Source organism: Delphinapterus leucas, chromosome 5 (genome assembly GCF_059928025.1).
Source record: "Delphinapterus leucas isolate spDelLeu-1000000601 "Yukka" chromosome 5, BTC_Dleu_Yukka2, whole genome shotgun sequence".
Taxonomy (NCBI): Eukaryota; Metazoa; Chordata; class Mammalia; order Artiodactyla; family Monodontidae; genus Delphinapterus; species Delphinapterus leucas.
The window spans coordinates 90565778-90584292 of record NC_143133.1 but is presented as its reverse complement, the minus strand read 5'-3'; the positions used below and the strand labels follow the sequence as shown (position 1 = coordinate 90584292).

The 18515-nt window shown below is 42.2% G+C and overlaps 1 protein-coding gene across 6 annotated transcripts in view; it reads left to right on the top strand.

The window, feature by feature from the left end:
- The window catches only part of NAAA (N-acylethanolamine acid amidase), a 35710-nt gene that overhangs the window by 15319 nt on the left and 1876 nt on the right, over positions 1 to 18515 (top strand). The window contains exons 10-12 of one of the 6 annotated variants that reach the window (XM_022599320.3): positions 701 to 729; positions 4446 to 4554; positions 13753 to 15797. In XM_022599320.3, the coding sequence (XP_022455028.1) occupies positions 701 to 729; positions 4446 to 4521 (105 nt within the window). In that variant the 3' untranslated portion in view covers positions 4522 to 4554; positions 13753 to 15797. The other 5 variants (XM_022599319.3, XM_022599325.3, XM_022599322.3 and 2 more) reach the window with 5 other exon arrangements.

The window sequence follows — 18515 nt, the reverse complement described above, 5'->3', positions numbered from 1 at the left end:
GGGGGCTACTCCTCGTTGTGGTGCGCGGGCTTCTCATTGCAGTGGCTTCTCTTGTTGCAGAGCACAGGCTCTAGGGCACATGGGCTTCAGTAGTTGTGGCACTCAGGCTCAGTAGTTGTGGCTCACAGGCTCTAGAGTGCAGGCTTAGTAGTTGTGGCGCATGGGCTTAGTTGCTCCGTGGCATGTGGGATCTTCCCGGACCGGGGCTTGAACCCGTGTCCCCTGCAGTGGCAGGCAGATTCTTAACCACTGCACCACCGGGGAAGTCCCTATACATAGTAGCTTGTATCTCTTAATCCCATACCCCTAATTTGCCCCTCCCCTCCTCTTTCTCTCCCACTAGTTTGTTCTCTGTATCTGTGAGTCTGTTTCTGTTTGCTATATACATTCATTTGTATTGTTTTTTAGATTCCACATATAAGTGATAGCATACAGCATTTGTCTTTCTGTCTGACTTACTTCACTAAGCATATTGCCCTCCAAGTCCATCCATGTTGTGTAAATGGCAAAATTTCATTCTTTTTTGTGGCTGAGTAATATTCCATTGTATATGTACACCACATCTTTATCCATTCATCTGTTGATGGACACTTAGGATGCTTCCGTATCTTGGCTATTGTGAATAGTGTTGCTATGAACATTGGGGTGCATGAAGCTTTTCAAATTTCTAATCATTTTTAATATGATTTCTCCTATGCAGGTTTTGTCAGTGTTTCCGGTTTATAACAAGTAAGTGACATGTTAAGCACGTCTGTTCATACATCACCCTGGCACAGTAGACTCTCCCCTGCACTCTTTGGCTCAGCAGGGATCTGAGGGCTCCCACAGAGCAGGTTTTCTAGGTGCTGTGGCGCCAGCTGTGACAAAACAGACTCTTTGCTCTCCTGGGACGAGCATTCTACTGGCAGGGAGGGACAGATAAACAAATGTAGCAAAAGTCAGGTGAGGAGTCCATGGAGAAAAACAAAGGTGAGGAGGATAGAGTGATCTGGAAGGAGGAGGGCGTGACATGCTCATCCTAAATCCGTCTGCTAGCTGGGGACCACCTTCGCTGCTTGGGAGCTCCCTAATTTCACTGTTAGTACTAAGCTTTAGATACCTTTGGCTTTCCTTTATCTTCCCGGGGAGTTTCTGCTACCCCTGTGCTCATTTCACAGCTGATTCAGTGCCTAAGTTAATGTTTCTCTTTTAGCCTGTGTCCTTGATAGTAGCATTCTGTGAGCAATGGCTTCTCGGGTCTACAGCCTGGGATTTTACCCACCTCCTTTTTTTTGAGATGAACCGCTGGGCCGGGCTGCCACTGCCACTGCCATAGGAAGCGGTTAGTTAAACTTGAGACGCAGACCCCACCAAACTTGTACAGGAAGCTCTGAAGGTCCGCCGTCACCATCACAGCACGGCTGAATAGGCCAAGAGCCCGCACTTCGTGGCCTCATACCCCTCAAGGTGTTGCCTGATTGCCTTCTGTGTGCCCACGACCAGCTCAGTGAGGTAGGGCCTAAAATAGAAGAGGTAGCAAGTCATCACAGAGTCTTATCTCCTTCTCTTACCTCCATAAATTCCAAAACCCAGCATTTCCTACTTTCTCATCATCCTTACTTCTTTCTTCAAGGCAAGAATATCAAAAATGGTATTCTTCAAGAAATAGCCTAATATGGATAAAACTTGTAAAGGGATTTTTAGTTTCAAATACCCAATTGATTTTTTTGCTTTGAAATGATCCTCTTTCACACAAATATAAAACAGTAGTTTTCCTGACGGCCTCTAGATTACCTTTTGTATATTTGGGTGCTCTGAGATTCCTTAGGCACAATGACATTTTCAAAACTGGTGTTACTCTGTTCATTTTGCACTGTAATAGGAATATATCTCTTTGAATTTTTTTAAAGTATGTCCAGATAAAAAGATTATTGCTAAAAAATTAATTCCATAAACGATATTCTAACAGCTAAAACAATCTTCTACAGAAAAGCAAATCAGTATTTTCCCACTCTAACAAATGAGCTAGTTGGGTCACAAATGATACCTAGCACTATGCTAGTGAACTAGTTCTTTGAGGGCAGAGAGAGCAAAAACAAAAGACTCTCCTGATTTGTAGCATTTATTGATTTCCTTGGTGTAAATACTCACCCTGGCCTATTTCAAGCTTACAGTTGGCTCATAAACTTCCTGCATATTTAACCATTGACTCTCAACAGCCTGTAGGAGTTAGCTCCAACTCACCATTACCCTTTCCAGATGGGCACAATTTTGCCTTTTTAATAATCATTTAAAAAAATAGTTAGGGCTTCCCTGGTGGCGCAGTGGTTGAGAGTCCGCCTGCCGATGCGGGGGACACGGGTTCGTGCCCCGGTCCGGGAAGATCCCACATGCCGCGGAGCGGCTGGGCCCGTGAGCGATGGCCGCTGAGCCTGCGCGTCCGGAGCCTGTGCTCCGCAACGGGAGAGGCCGCAACAGTGAGAGGCCCGCGTACCGCAAAAAAAAAAAAAAAAAAAAAAAAATAGTTAACCTATTTTTGTGTTCTTATAGTTTTTTAAATAGTTATATAAATGATAAATATTTCATTTAAAGATTAATAGTGTAATCAAATATTTTTTTAATATTTATTTTAATAAAGCATTTTCCGTGCTGCGAACAGCCCTTATAATTTTAAATAGCTGCATCATAACCAATTGAATGTAGTATAATTGGATTAAACATTCTCCAGTTGTTAGTTTTTCCTCTATTAAAACTCTGAAATAAATATATTTGTACATTTCCCCCCTGTTTTTGTATTATTTTCCTTGGCTGAATTCACAGAAGTAGGATTACTGAGTTAAAGGCTATGAATGTTTAAATGGCAAATGTTTTGTCGAAATAGAATTGTCAGAAGTTATAAACGGTTTACCAAGAAGCATTTTTCTTTATTGTGTAATTGAAAACCCAACAGGATCTACATTTAAATGACTAGCACCAGTGAACCAGAAATAACACAGATCCCTGACTCTCAGGCCTTTTACATGTAAAGATTACCAGCAGCTACGTCTGTTCAGTGTGTGAGGCTAATATTTAGAAATGTCTGAACAGAAGCAAGTATCTCTATGCTGCCCCCTTGTGCTGTGCTACAAAATTACAGTCCCCTGCAGTGGAGCTCCATCCTCTGCTGTGGCTATAAGCAGAGACAGTATTAAAACAGTGATGGAGAACAGAATTATGACTAAAGGGCTTCCCTGGTGGTGCAGTGGTTAAGAATCCGCCTGCCAATGCAAGGGACACGGGTTTGAGCCCTGGTCCAGGAAGATCCCACATGCCACGGAGCAACTAAACCCCTGCACCACAAATACTGAGCCTGCACTCTAGAGCCTGCGAGCCACAACTACTGAAGCCCGCACACCTAGAGCCCATGCTTCACAACAAGAGAAGCCACCGCAATGAGAAGCTGGCAACGAAGAGTAGCCCACGCTCGCCGCAACTACAGAAAGCCCGCCCGCAGCAATGAAGACCCAACGCAACCAAAAATAATAAAATTTTTTAAAAAATTTAACAAAGAATTATGACTAAAGTAAATAAGCAGCCGAAGTCCTGTTCAGGGAACCTTCGTTCCCCTTGACAAGCTTTGCATGTTCTCATAGTGCTGTCTTCAGCCCAGTGTTTGATTCAGTTGTGGGGTGCCAGTGCCTATTCCTAAACTGCCCTGCTCCCAATGCTTTGAGCAGGCATCCCAGCTGGTGTCTGGGGCAAAAGGTAGTTGAAGGGAGTGAAGGGTAGGAGCCTCAGTATGTATGTGCATGCGCACAAGTTATTTGGGTCTCTTGCTCTGCAGAATGTTGAGTAAGTGACATTGTACTTTTCATCCTTCGATCTGGGCCAGTGGACCCCCTGTCTTGATCCCTGAGCTTTCGGGGCCCCACTCTGGCCTTCCTCTGACTCTCCCATGATATAAGGAATCCACTCAGAGTCTGGCCCAAGTACCCAGAACCCTGGAATTCTCGTCCTGAACAGCGCCCAAGCCATTTCCAGGGCCTGCGTGGTCCACTTCCCTGGGTGGTGTTCTCCTGGTGGCGGTGTGCAGCCTTCATGGACGTCCAGTGCCTGGTGGTGGCCAAGGGATGGCTGTTTGCTGGGGGTGGTGCATGAAGCCTAGATGAGCGTCCACATATGTGCCATTTGTGGGGTAGACAGAGCAGGGCTGCAGGCCAAGGCCAGCTCTCCCTCATTGCCACAGTGTGGAACTCTGGGGAGTCTGAGAATTTTGAACTTGGCCTTCCACAGTGTTGTCAAAATAGGAAAGAACACTTAGTGTGGTTGCTTGAATTATAACTTTTAAATAGCCTGACATGTGTGGGTATCTTATCTGTATTCTTGTCCTGGGTCCCAAGTGTTAGGAAAAGAGCTTGGGATTTTTCTTCCCCTCTTTGGAATATTAGAGAAAGTGATGTATATGTTAAAATTCCTCTCATTTTCAGCTACACAGTTTATACTACGGTAATGAGTGCTGCCAGCCCAGACAAGTACATGACTAGGATCAGAAACCCGAGTTAAAAGCAGAAGAGCGAATTCACCTATGCTATGAAGGTTTGCTAAAGTTTTTTTTGGGGGGGGAGGGCAGCGGTTAGGGATGGGGGAAGGAGGACATATAGGCTGGTATTTCTCCTAGAAGATAGTAGCATCCTTAACATTTATACATACATAATATTTTCTGACAGGCATTGAGTGTATGGTGGTTATTTGTGTCATGTTAATGTCACTCTTAAGTATTTATTTTGAATTGTTCGTATGAAAGCTAGTCTTCTGGTGCTCAGTGCGCTTTGCCCCTGATTAAAACCAGCTTTCAGGGCAAAGCGTTACCTCTTCACTTACGCAGAGGGGCAAATATCTGGTAAGACTTATGTATCTCCAAAGTCACAGTGAGGCAGGCCCAGCTCCTTTGCAGGATCGGACGGACACTGAAGGACCCAGGACACTCAAAATTTATTTCAGGCATCAGTGAGGCCATAGGTGAGAGGAAAGACATGAGGAAAAAAGCAGGAGTCCCTTCTGCTGTCCCTGAAATCAAATCATCTTGGCAGCCACCTATTGACAGGCCACCTTTTCCTATTGCAGGGATCTCCTGGAGTTTATAAACCTAGCCTGAGGTTTTGTTCATTCACTTACGGGGATGTTTAAAATCAGTGTTTAAATTAAGCGCTTTTTTCCCCCTTACAGATGATCTTTTTAGATGAAATTTTTGAAGAGCTGCACTTTAAAAACTAAAGTGAAAAGATTATATTTTATGACCGTTACAGGCTCTTTCCTCATTAAACTTTTCAACATTGTGAAGTGGGGGCAGGAGGATGAGTTTGGAGCGTGTTGTGGTAAAGTGGGGTGGTAGCTGTCCTCATTCACCTTCCTTCAGGGCTTGCCTTGGCCGTCTCTTAGCTGCTTCTGTTCTGGCTTTAACAACTCAAATATAATCGGTCTCAGAGGGCGAGCCATATCCTCGGGCTTTATTCCCAGCTTCTTACCATTACTTAACAGCTATTTTGTCATACCTGAGTTTATAAAGAAATGAGCGGGCAAGACCTCTTTGTTCACTATGAAGTGCTTCTGGAAGAGTCTGCCAAACTTAAATAAAATTAACAACAGTTATTATTAAGCAAAGATGAGTTTAGCAGAGGGAATAGCAGACGAATTACAATTCGGGACAAGCAAACCATGGCGAACCATAGGCAAATCTGAGGAACAAAGGGAAGGTTAGCTTTTATTGGAATCTGGGAGGAAACCGGGGAGTGTTGTTTTGAACAAAAGTTCATTAGAGGAGAACAAGAGTTCAGGGTTGTTGCAGTTTCACATTGGTTGCAAGTGATGGTCCGTTTGCTGTTACTGAGAAATGCAAACGTAAAATAGATAGCTAGTGGGAAGAAGCCGCATAGCACAGGGAGATCAACTCGGTGCTTTGTGACCACCTAGAGGGGTGGGTTAGGGAGGGTGGGAGGGAGGGAGACGCAAGAGGGAAGAGATACGGGAACATATGTATATGTATAACTGATTCACTTTGTTATAAAGCAGAAAGTAACACACCATTGTAAAGCAATTATACTCCAATAAAGATGTAAAAAAAAATACAAAATAAATTTTAAAAAAATTTAAAGAAAATAAATAAACAGCATTGCTCTAGTAACAAGCAAACAAAAATCTTTCTTCCTGCTGGCTGTGTAAGTTGAAACCAAGGGGAAGAACTCTCCTTTCGTGGCTTTCCCACTCCATTTAAAATCAAGTATGCTTTATCCATTTTCACATTTCTCCTTTTTGATCAAGATCTTTCTCTGAAAGCATAACTGATGCAGCATCAGGTTGGTTTTTTTTCTTTTGGTTGAAATATTTTTGTGTCCCTCATTGCTGGGAAGGACCTTTCCTGGGAGTTATGTTGGGGAGAAAGAGCAAGTAGCATTTGGAAACCGCAGGGCCACATTTGAGCAACACGGAAGGTACAAGGAGGAGCTCTCAGGCATCTCCCATTCTTAAATTATGTCTTATCGAGGTTCTAAGCCTTGGAGATCATCTCAAAGCACTGAGCTGACATAATACTGTTTGGTGCATCATTTCTGCAGATGTTTGACAGGCAACAGGTACAAAGGTTTTTTTTTCTTTTTCTTTTTTCTTTTTACATCTTTATTGGAGTATAATTGCTTTACAATGGTGTGTTTCCGCTTTACAACAAAGTGAATCAGTTATACATATGTTCCCATATCTCTTCCCTCTTGAATCTCCCTCCCTTCCACCCTTCCTATCCCACCCCTCTGGGTGGTCACAAAGTACCGAGCTGATCTCCCTGTGCTATGCGGCTGCTTCCCACTAGCAATCTGTTTTGCGTTTGGTAGTGTATATACGTACATGCCACTCTCTCACTTTGTCACAGCTTACCCTGCCCGCTCCCCATATCTTCAAGTCCATTCTCTAGTAGGTCTCTGTCTTTATTCCCCTCTTACCCCTAGGTTCTTCATGACATTTTTTTTTCTTGGATTCCGTATATATGTTTTAGCATACGGTATTTGTCTTCCTCTTTCTGACTTACTTCACTCTGTATGACAGACTCTAGGTCCATCCACCTCACTACAAATAACTCAGTTTCGTTTCTTTTTATGGCTGAGTAATATTCCATTGTATATATGTGCCACATCTTCTTTATCCATTCATGTGTCGATGGACACTTAGGTTGCTTCCATGTCCTGGCTATTGTAAATAGAGCTGCAATGAACATTTTGGTACATGACTCTTTTTGAATTATGGTTTTCTCAGGGTATATGCCCAGTAGTGGGATTGCTGGGTAATATGGTAGTTCTATTCGTAGTTTTTTAAGGAACCTCCATACTGTTCTCCATAGTGGCTGTACCAATTCACATTCCCACCAGCAGTGCAAGAGTGTTCCCTTTTCTCCACACCCTCTCCAGCATTTATTGTTTCTAGATTATTTGATGATGGCCATGCTGACCGGTGTGAGATGATATCTCATTGTAGTTTTGATTTGCATTTCTCTAATGATTAATGATTTTGAGCATTCTTTCACGTGTTTGTTGGCAGTCTGTATATCTTCGTTGGAGAAGTGTCTATTTAGGTCTTCTGCCCATATTTGGATTGGGTTTTTTTTTTTTTTTTTTTGATATTGAGCTGCTTGTAAATTTTGGAGATTAATCCTTTGTCAGTTGCTTCATTTGCAAATATTTTCTCCCATTCTGAGGGTTGTCTTTTGGTCTTGTTTATGGTTTCCTTTGCTGTGCAAAAGCTTTGAAGTTTCATTAGGTCCCATTTGTTTGTTTTTATTTCCATTTCTCTAGGAGGTGGGTCAAAAAGGATCTTGCTGTGATTTATGTCAGAGTGTTCTGCCTATGTTTTCCTCTAAGAGTTTGATAGTTTCTGGCCTTACATTTAGGTCTTTAATCCATTTTGAGCTTATTTTTGTGTATGGTGTTAGGGAGTGTTCTAATCTCATACTTTTATATGTACCTGTCCAGTTTTCCAAGCACCACTTATTGAAGAGGCTGTCCTTTCTCCAGTGTACATTCCTGCCTCCTTTATCAAAGAAAAGGTGACCATATGTGCGTGGGTTTATCTCTGGCCTTTCTATCCTGTTCCATTGATCTATATTTCTGTTTTTGTGCCAGTACCATACTGTCTTGATTACTGTAGCTCTGTAGTATAGTCTGAAGTCAGGGAGCCTGATTCCTCCAGCTCCATTTTTCGTTCTCAAGATTGCTTTGGCTATTCGGGGTCTTTTGTGTTTCCATAAAAATTGTGAAATTTTTTGTTCTAGTTCTGTGAAAAATGCCAGTGGTAGTTTGATAGGGATTGCATTGAAACTGTAGATTGCTTTGGGTAGTAGAGTCATTTTCACAATGTTGATTCTTCCAATCCAAGAACATGGTATATCTCTCCATCTATTTGTATCATCTTTAATTTCTTTCATCAGTGTCTTATAATTTTATGCATACAGGTCTTTTGTCTCCTTAGGTAGGTTTATTCCTAGATATTTTATTCTTTTTGTTGCAATGGTAAATGGGACTGTTTTCTTAATTTCACTTTCAGATTTTTCATCATTAGTGTATATGAATGCCAGAGATTACTGTGCATTAATTTTGTATCCTGCTACTTTACCAAATTCATTGATTAGCTCTAGTAGTTTTCTGGTAGCATCTTTAGGATTCTCTATGTATAGTGTCATGTCATCTGCAAACAGTGACACCTTTACTTCTTCTTTTCCGATTTGGATTCCTTTTATTTCCATTTGTTCTCTGATTGCTGTGGCTAAAACTTCCAAAACTATGTTGAATAAGTGTGGTGAGAGTGGGCAACCTTGTCTTGTTCCTGATCTTAGTGGAAGTGGTTTCAGTTTTTCACCATTGAGGACGATGTTGGCTGTGGGTTTGTCATATATGGCCTTTATTATGTTGAGGAAAGTTCCCTCTGTACCTACTTTCTGCAGGGTTTTTATCATAAATGGGTGTTGAATTTTGTCGAAAGCTATCTCTGCATCTATTGAGATGATCATATGGCTTTTCTCCTTCAGTTTGTTAATATGGTGTATCACGTTGATTGATTTGCGTATATTGAAGAATCCTTGCATCTCTGGGATAAATCCCACTCGATCATGGTGTGTGATCCTTTTAATGTGCTGTTGGATTCTGTTTGCTAGTATTTTGTTGAGGATTTTTGCATCTATGTTCATCAGTGATATTGGCCTGTAGTTTTCTTTCTTTGTGACATCTTTGTCTGGTTTTGGTATCAGGGTGATGGTGGCCTCGTAGAATGAGTTTGAGAGTGTTCCTCCCTGTGCTATATTTGGAAGAGTTTGAGAAGGTTAGGTTTAGCTCTTCTCTAAATGTTTGATAGATTTCACCTGTGAAGCCATCTGGTCCTGGGCTTTTGTTGGAAGATTTTTTTTTTTTTGTGGTATGCGGGCCTCTCACTGCTGTGGCCTCTCCCGTTGCGGAGCACAGGCTCCGGACGCGCAGGCTCAGAAGCCATGGCTCACGGGCCCAGCTGCTCCGCGGCATGTGGGATCTTCCCAGGCCGGGGCACGAACCCGTGTCCCCTGCATCGGCAGGCAGACTCCCAACCACTGCGCCACCAGGGAAGCCCTGTTGGAAGATTTTTAATCACAGTTTCAATTTCAGTGCTTGTGATTGGTCTGTTCATATTTTCTGGTTCTTCCTGATTCAGTCTTGGCAGGTTGTGCATTTCTAAGAATTTGTCCATTTCTTCCAGATTGTCCATTTTATTGGCATAGAGTTGCTTGTAGTAATCTCTCATGATCTTTTGTATTTCTGCAGTGTCAGTTGTTACTTCTCCTTTTTCATTTCTAATTCTATTGATTTGAGTCTTCTCCCTTTTTTTCCTGATGAGTCTGGCTAATGGTTTATCAATTTTGTTTATCTTCTCAAAGAATCAGCTTTTAGTTGTACTGATCTTTGCTGTCATTTCCTTCATTTCTTTTTGATTGATTTCTGATCTGATCTTTATGATTTCTTTCCTTCTGCTAACTTTGGGGGTTTTTTGTTCTTCTTTCTCTAATTGCTTTAGGTGCAAGGTTAGGTTGTTTATTTGAGATGTTTCCTGTTTCTTAAGGTAGGATTGTATTGCTATAAATTTCCCTCTTAGAACTGCTGTTGCTGCATCCCATAGGTTTTGGGTCGTCGTGTCTCCATTGTCATTTGTTTCTAGGTATTTTTTGATTTCCTCTCTGATTTCTTCAGTGATCACTTCGTTATTAAATTGTTTAGCCCCCATGTGTTTGTATTTTTTACAGATCTTTTCCTGTAATTGATATCTAGTCTCATAGTGTTGTGGTCAGAAAAGATACTTGATACAACTTCAATTTTCTTAAATTTACCAAGGCTTGATTTGTGACCCAAGATATGATCTATCCTGGAGTATGTTCCATGAGCACTTGAGAAAAATGTGTATTCTGTTGTTTTTGGATGGAATGTCCTATAAATATCAATTAAGTCCATCTTGTTTGATGTATCATTTAAAGCTTGTGTTTCCTTATTATATTCATTTTGGATGATCTGTCCATTGGTGAAAGTGGGGTGTTAGAGTCCCCTACTATGAATGTGTTACTGTCAGTTTCCCCTTTTATGGCTGTTAGTATTTGTCTTATGTATTGAGGTGCTCCTATGTTGGGTGCATAAATGTTTACAATTGTTATATCTTCTTCTTGGATCGATCCCTTGATCAGTATGTAGTGTCCTTCTTTGTCTCTTGTAATCATCTTTATTTTAAAGTCTATTTTGTCTGATGTGAGAATTGCTACTCCAGCTTTCTTTTGATTTCCATTTGCATGGGATATCTTTTTCCATTCCCTCACTTTCAGTCTGTATACGTCCCTAGATCTGAAGTGGGTTTCTTGTAGACAGCATATATATGGGTCTTGTTTTTGTATCCATTCAGCCAGTCTGTGTCTTTTGGTGGGAGCATTTAATCCATTTACATTTAAGGTAATTATTGATATGTATGTTCCTATTCCCATTTTCTTCATTGTTCTGGGTTTGTTATTGTAGGTCTTTTCCTTCTCTTGTGTTTCTTGCCTAGAGAAGTTCCTTTAGCATTTGTTGTAAAGCTGGTTTGGTGGTGCTGAACTCTCTCAGCTTTTGCTTGTCTGTAAAGGTTTTAATTTCTCCACCAAATCTGAATGAGATCCTTGCTGGGTAGAGTAATCTTGGTTGTAGATTTTTCTCCTTCATCACTTTATATATGTCCTGCCACTCCCTTCTGGCTTGCAGAGTTTCTGCTCAAAGATTAGCTGTTAACCTTATGGGGATTCCCTTGTGTGTTATTTGTTATTTTTCCCTTGCTGCTTTTAATATGTTTTCTTTGTATTTAATTTTTGACAGTTTAATATTTGTCTTGGCATGTTTCTCCTTGGATTTATCCTGTATGGGACTCTCTGTGCTTCCTGGACTTGATTAACTATTTCCTTTCCCATATTAGGGAAGTTTTCCACTATAATCTCTTCAGATATTTTCTCAGTCCCTTTCTTTTTCTCTTCTTCTTCTGGGACCCCTATAATTCGAATGTTGGTGCATTTAATGTTGTCCCAGAGGTCTCTGAGACTGTCCTCAGTTCTTTTCATTCTTTTTTCTTTATTCTGCTCTGCAGTAGTTATTTCCACTATTTTATCTTCCAGGCCACTTATCCATTCTTCTGCCTCAGTTATTCTGCTATTGCTCCCTTCTAGAGTATTTTTAATTTCATTTATTGTGTTGTTCATCATTATTTGTTTCATCTTTAGTTCTTCTAGGTCCTTGTTGAATGTTTCTTGCATTTTCTCTATTCTGTTTCCAAGATTTTGGATTATCTTTACTGTCGTTATTCTGAATTCTTTTTCAGGTAGACTGCCTATTTCCTCTTCATTTGTTAGGTCCGGTGGGTTTTTATCTTGCTCCTTCATCTGCTGTGTGTTTTTCTGTCTTCTCATTTTGCTTATCTTACTGTGTTTGGGGTCTCCTTTTTGCAGGCTGCAGGTTCGTAGTTCCCGTTGTTCTTGGTGTCTGTCCCCAGTGGCTAAAGTTGGTTCATTCGGTTGTGTAGGCTTCGTGGTGGAGGGTAGTAGTGCCCGTGTTCTGGTGGATGAGGCTAGATCTTGTCTTTCTGGTGGGCAGGTCCATGTCTGGTGATGTGTTTTGGGGTGTCTGTGGCCTTATGATGATTTTTGGCAGCCTCTCTGCTAATGGGTGGGGTTGTGTTTCTGTCTTGCTAGTTGTTTGGCATAGGGTGTCTAGCACTGTAGCTTGCTGGTCATTGAGTGAAGCTGGGTGTTGGTGTTGAGATGGAGATCTCTGGGAAATTTTCGCCATTTGATATTACATGGAGCTAGGAGGTCTCTTGTGGACCAGTGTCCTGAAGTTGGCTCTCCCACCTCAGAGGCAGAGCCCTGACTCCTGGCTGCAGCATCAAGAGCCTTTCATCCACATGGCTCAGAATAAAAGGGAGAAAAAGTAGAAAGAAAGAAAGGAGGGGAGGGAGGGAGGAAGGAAGGAAGGAAGGGAGGGAAAGAAAAAGAAAGAAAGGATAAAAAAATAAAGTAAGGTAAAATAAAATAAAGTTATTAAAATAAAGAATAAAAAATAATTATTAAGAAAAAAATTTTTTAAAAAGTAAAAAAAAAAAAAGGATGGACAGAACCCTAGGACAAATGGTGAAAGCAAAGCTATACAGACAAAATCTCACACAGAAGCATACGCATACACACTCACAAAAAGAGAAAAAGGGGAAAAAATCATAAATCTTGCTCTCAAAGCCCACCTCCTCAATTTGGGATGATTGGTTGTCTATTCAGGTATTCCACAGATGCAGGGTACAGCAAGTTGATTGTGGAGCTTTAATCCGCTGCTCCTGATGCTGGGAGAGATTTCCCTTTCTCTTCTTTGTTCGCACAGCTCCCGGGGCTCAGCTTTGGATTTGGCCCCGCCTCTGCGTGTAGGTCGCCTGAGGGCGTCTCTTCTTCGCTCAGACAGGACGGGGTTAAAGGAGCAGCTGATTCGGGGGCTCTGGCTCACTCAGGCTGGGGGGAGGGAGGGGTACAGATGCGGGGCGAGCCTGCGGCGGCAGAGACAGGCAGGACGTTGCACCAGCCTGAGGCGCACCGTGCGTTCTCCCGGGGAAGTTGTCCCTGGGTCCCGGGACCCTGGCAGCGGCGGGCTGCACAGACTCCCGGGAGGGGAGGTGTGGACAGTGACCTGTGCTCACACGCAGTCTTCTTGGTGGCGGCAGCAGCAGCCTTAGCGTCTCATGCCCGTCTCTGGGGTCCGTGCTGATAGCCGCGGCTCGCACCCGTCTCTGGAGCTCCTTTAAGCAGCACTCTTAATCCCCTCTCCTCCGGTACAAAGTTTTAAAATGATTATACAAGTCAAAATTAAAAGTAATATGACAAATCCAGTTTGTATAATTGTCCTAAAGATTGAAGGACCATGGGGAATCAGTTGAAACTTGTAATCAGTGTACTTGTTCCCTGATTTTATGTAATTGAGTTTCTCCTTCCCCAAAGAAAATTATCCATGTGCAACAAGTTGTTCTTGCTGCCAGCATATACTACCTTGTTCTGCTAGGAGTTAGCTAAGGGCAATTTGTCTAATACCACCTTAGCTAAGGAATTGTGGAATTAATTAAAGAAACCTCAGCTAAAATTGGAGCGGAGGAAGACCTGTAGGGGGAGGTCATCATCGATTACTCCAAACGGGAAGAGATATGCGCCTGTATCTCAGACAGGAAGGTGTTGCCTACTCTACTATCCAGCAGGAAGAAGAAAACTCGCCGTCTGATGACAGCCCAGCCAATCAGACTGTAGCTGCCCAACCAATGAGAAGCCTCCATACTTTGGACCCCTAGCCTCCTCCAGTGAACTCTTTCATTATTACAGTCCATCCCAACTCCCTCTTTTCCCCATGAAAGCAAACTCCTCTTTCCTGTTTTCTGGATTCGCCTATGGTCTGCCATAGTTTGCATATCCTGAATTGTACTTCCTGTGGCTATTCCTAAATAAACTTGCTTTTGCTGGCGAAATAACTGGCTCTTCTATTACTAAAGTTGACGGAGTCTAAGCCTGTTGTTGGGTAGCTGTTGCTTTAGGGGTGGAATCAGCTGTGTAACCTAGGGTAATGGATAGATTTCTAATCATGTGCTCATTGATGTGTTCTCCAAACCAGGAAAGGAGGAAAGATCTGCCAAGGAGACAGACCCAGAGTCATGGACCCTGTTGGGCAGTTAACAGTAGGTTCTTTGAAGTGGGTTTAAGGGGTTGGCCCAGAGATTGGTTTCAGATCGGTTATGAATGGATAGTGGAACAACTAGATATCCTAACGAGAATTGTCCTCCCATTCGCCAACTATCCAGACATTTATAAGCCCAGGGATGATGCCCTCGTTCACAAACAAAGATGAAACTGGATGAGCACAGAGGACTCCAGCTGAAGTGGCGTTGTTTATTGGTGAATTTGTGGGAATGGAGCTATTGGCATTCGTCAACCAGGAGTCAGTGATGTTTTGAGAGCCTTTGGAGAGGATTCCTCCAAGCCGAGAAGTCCATTCTCTAACGTGATGGCACAGGGTAATTGGGTTTAAGGTGTTTTGCGGACAAAGACTATGAAAGTAAGGGCGTGAGTGGGGTGATTGTAGTAGCGTAATTTTAAGTTTATCAGGAGTGGTACCATCATTGCTACAGTCAGTGGGGGTGTTCAGGATGAAACGGTGTCGGGAGGGATGTTGACAGAAGTTTCACTCTGGAGTTAACATTGAGGGGAAATGGAATGAAACTAGCAGTGGCATTAGGGACAAATGAAAAATTGGTCACAGGATGGACTAGAGAGTTACTGCTGTTGTGTACAGATTTGAATTTCTGGTGGCAAACCCAACCATCAGATGTTTCCCTCTGTTGCAAACAGATTTAGAAGTGCAGGGAAGATCATTGTCTTTCCAAGAAAGAAAGGGGGGAATAAGGTAAGAAACAATGGGGAAAAGGTATACAGGCCTGGTCTGGTCATCTTGGGAAAGCTGTCTCCTTTATCTGTCATCTGTTTCAATTCCTGGAAACCTTTACTTTTAGGTCATCAGTTGGTACACAGGTCCAGTCAGGGTTTGGTGCTTTCTTTAGATGTGATACATGATCTGAGAGTCTGTTTCCTGGATCTTGGCAGTACACGGACTGGTTAACAACAGTTGGTAAGGGCCCTTCCAGCAAGGTTAGAGGGATGTCTTTGAAGATGTCTATTCCAGGAGACGAAATCTGTAGGTTGTAAGTGATGATGCTGAAGACCTTTGTCTCCCAGGATCATTCTGTGAAAAGATTGTTCTACTAAGTCATGGTTATTTTCAACAGAAACAATTAAGTCTTTAAAATATTCAAGTATATACTCTTTTATTAGCTGTAGATCAAAAGAAGCAGGAGCTAACAGCATTGAGAATCCTCTGATTATCTCCAAGTGTGAGAGTTTATGGGTTGCAAAAAGGGTAGATAAACCTAAGATTTAGAAGGACCAGTGGCAGTGACTTTGGCCAGGGTGTTTGAAGAGTCTCTACAAATTTTGCCGATACACTCTTAACGGTGCCATTCGTGTGTTCGACTGGCCCTGGGGATTTTGGCTGGTAAGCACAGGGAAAGTGTTGTAGAACTGGCCAGACAGCACAGACTTGTCCAAGCACCTGGCTGGTGAAGTGAATTCCCCAGTCACCATGAAGTTAGAGCTGGGGTTCACTGGGTAGGGATAATTTTTTTTTAATGGCTTTTTAAAAAAAATTTTATTTTTGGCTGCGTTGAGTCTTTGTTGCTGTGCGCAGGCTCTTCTCTGGTTGCAGCGAGCGGGGGGCTACTCTTCGTTGCGGTGTGCGGGCTTCTTACCGCGGTGGCTTCTCCTGTTTTGGAGCACAGGCTCCAGGCACACGGGCTTCAGTAGTTGTGGCACTTGGGCTCAGTAGTTGTGGCTCGCGGGCGCTAGAACGCAGGCTCAGTAGTTGTGGTGCACGGGCTTAGTTGCTCCGCAGCATGTGGGATCTTCTCGGACCAGGGCTCGAACCCGTGTCCCCTGCATTGGCAGGCGGATTCTCAACCACTGCGCCACCAGGGAAGCCCAGAGTAGCATTTTTAGTGGAGATATCAGTGAGGTGGTTCTCTTTAGCTTCCAGGGAGTCAAGTTTAGAATGCCCAGAACTTTAATAATAGCCAGAGTGGCTGGTATGGCATCTAATAAATCTTGAATATATGGGCCATTTTAAGTTTTATCCCCATTAGGCATAAGGAAGACGTAAGGAAATCTCTCTGCTTCCATAACATTCCAAAGTTATGAGCTACTCCAAAAGTGTTTCTACTGTCTATATGAATATTTGCAGTTTTGCCCATGGCTGAACTATAGGCTTGAGTAAGAGCGTATCATTCAGCCTGTTGTGCTGAGGTAGCCAAAGGCAAAGGTGCTGCCTTGATAACTTCCAAAGAAGTTGCAGTTGCATATCCAGCACAATATTCACCATTTTCATCTTTTAAATAAGAACCATCAGTAAACCATGAAGAATCAACATTTGTTAAAGGGGTTTCTTGCAGGCTGTAATAGGGAGTCAAGAGATGGTTTGTCAGAGTTAGTCATGAGGAGTTTCGTCCATAGAGGAGGGAAGAAGGGTGGCAAGGTTAGGGATATTACAGTGAGCAAGGGTGATATGGGGTGCAGTCAACAGGAGCATTTCATAGGGAGTAAGATGTCTTGCTGAAAGATGTTGGATATGGTTGGAATTCAGAAGGGCTTTCAATAGCATGAGGAACAAAGATGGTCAGAGAGGAACCCATGAGTATTTCTTGGTTGGCCTTTACTAAAAGGGCAGTGGCAGGAATGGCTCAGAGGCAAGGGGGTATCCTTGGGCCACAGGGTCCAGCTGCTGACTGTGATACCCTATTGGTGATGGTGATCTCTGTGTTTCTAAATAAGCACCCTGAGGGCATTTTCTTCCTTTTCGTAGACCTAGAGGAAAAGGGGGAGTTGATAATTAGTGTCTAAGGGCAGAGAGATTCATTAAGCTTTCCTTCAGGATTTTAAAACCTAGATCATCCTGATCTTCCCAAATAATAGGATCAGGCTTAGTGTTTTTCAACAGGATATATATAGGGGCTGAACCATGAGAGAAAAATATGAAACCCTGTTATGATAATAGCCAGCTAACCCAAGAAAGCCTCGTAATTGGCATTTAGTTTGGGGCTTTAGGAAATTCAGGATGCCATGGAGCCTTTCTGGATCTATGTGTAGTCCTTGTTCTGAAATCAGATGTCCTAAAAAGAAAACTTGAGTTTGAACAAACTGTAGCTTCTCCTTAGAGACCCTATGTCTCTTTGAGGCTAAAAGCTTTAGCAGATGGATGCTGTCTTCCCATGAGGAGGCCTGGGAAGGGGAGCAGAGAAGCAAATCATCTACATGTTGTAATAGTTTAGAACCTCTAGGAGATTTTACATCGTCTAAATAAGCTTTTAGGGTTTGTGAGAAACAAGAAGGACTTTTACTTAAACCCTGGGGCATTACTGTTCAGATGTATTGTTGTCCTTCCCAAGTAAAGGCAAAGAGATATTGATGGGCCTTATCCACAGGGATGCTAAAGAAGGCACTACACAAAGCAATCATGGTGAGAAGCTTACTTTCAGTAGGGATGGGAGCTGATAAGGTATGAGGGTTGGGAACAGCAAGGTGAAGACGGATAACAATATTGTTTACAGTATGGAGGTCTTGGACAAATCTGTCTGCAGCCATTGGGTTTCCTGGTAGGTGAAATAAGGATATTGCAGGGACTGATACAAGGGATTATAACCCCCTGGGCTTTATAATCCTCTGTGATTGGTCTGATTCCCTGTAAGCACTCTTTATTTGTAGGGTATTGATTAATTCTGGGGAAAGGCTTTGAGGGAACAATTTGGGTGTTTTTTTTTTTTTGGCCATCACTTTATTTTTTAATTAAGTTATAGTTGATTTACAACGTTGTATACATTTTAGGTGTATAACATAGTGATTTACAATTTTTAAAGGTTATATGCCATTTATAGTTATTATAAAATACTGGCTATATTCCCCATGTTGTACAATATATCCTTGTAGCTTATTTTATACCTAGTACTTTTTGTGGGTGTGGGTTAGCCAGTTTGCTAAATTAACCACGTCTATTAAGCACATAGTTTCCCATCTTATTCTAATTCTCTTTGCCAAAAGAGAGAGGTCTCAGTTTAGCTCATTAGTGAACATAGAGTTAAAGGCCACCCATGTGGATTCAACATCCATGGGGAGACCAGAATTTTCCTTAAAAATAATCTGGAGTAGACTATAATAATCATGCATGGGTTCATTTTTTTTTAAAATTTTTATTGGAGTATAGTTTCTTTACAATGTTGTGTTAGTTTCTACTGTACAGCAAAATGAATCAGCCATACATATACATATATCCCCTCCCTTTTGGACTTCCTTCCCATTCAGGTCAGCACAGTGCATTAAGTAGATTCCCTGTGCTATACAGTATGTTCTCATTAGTTATCTATTTTATGCA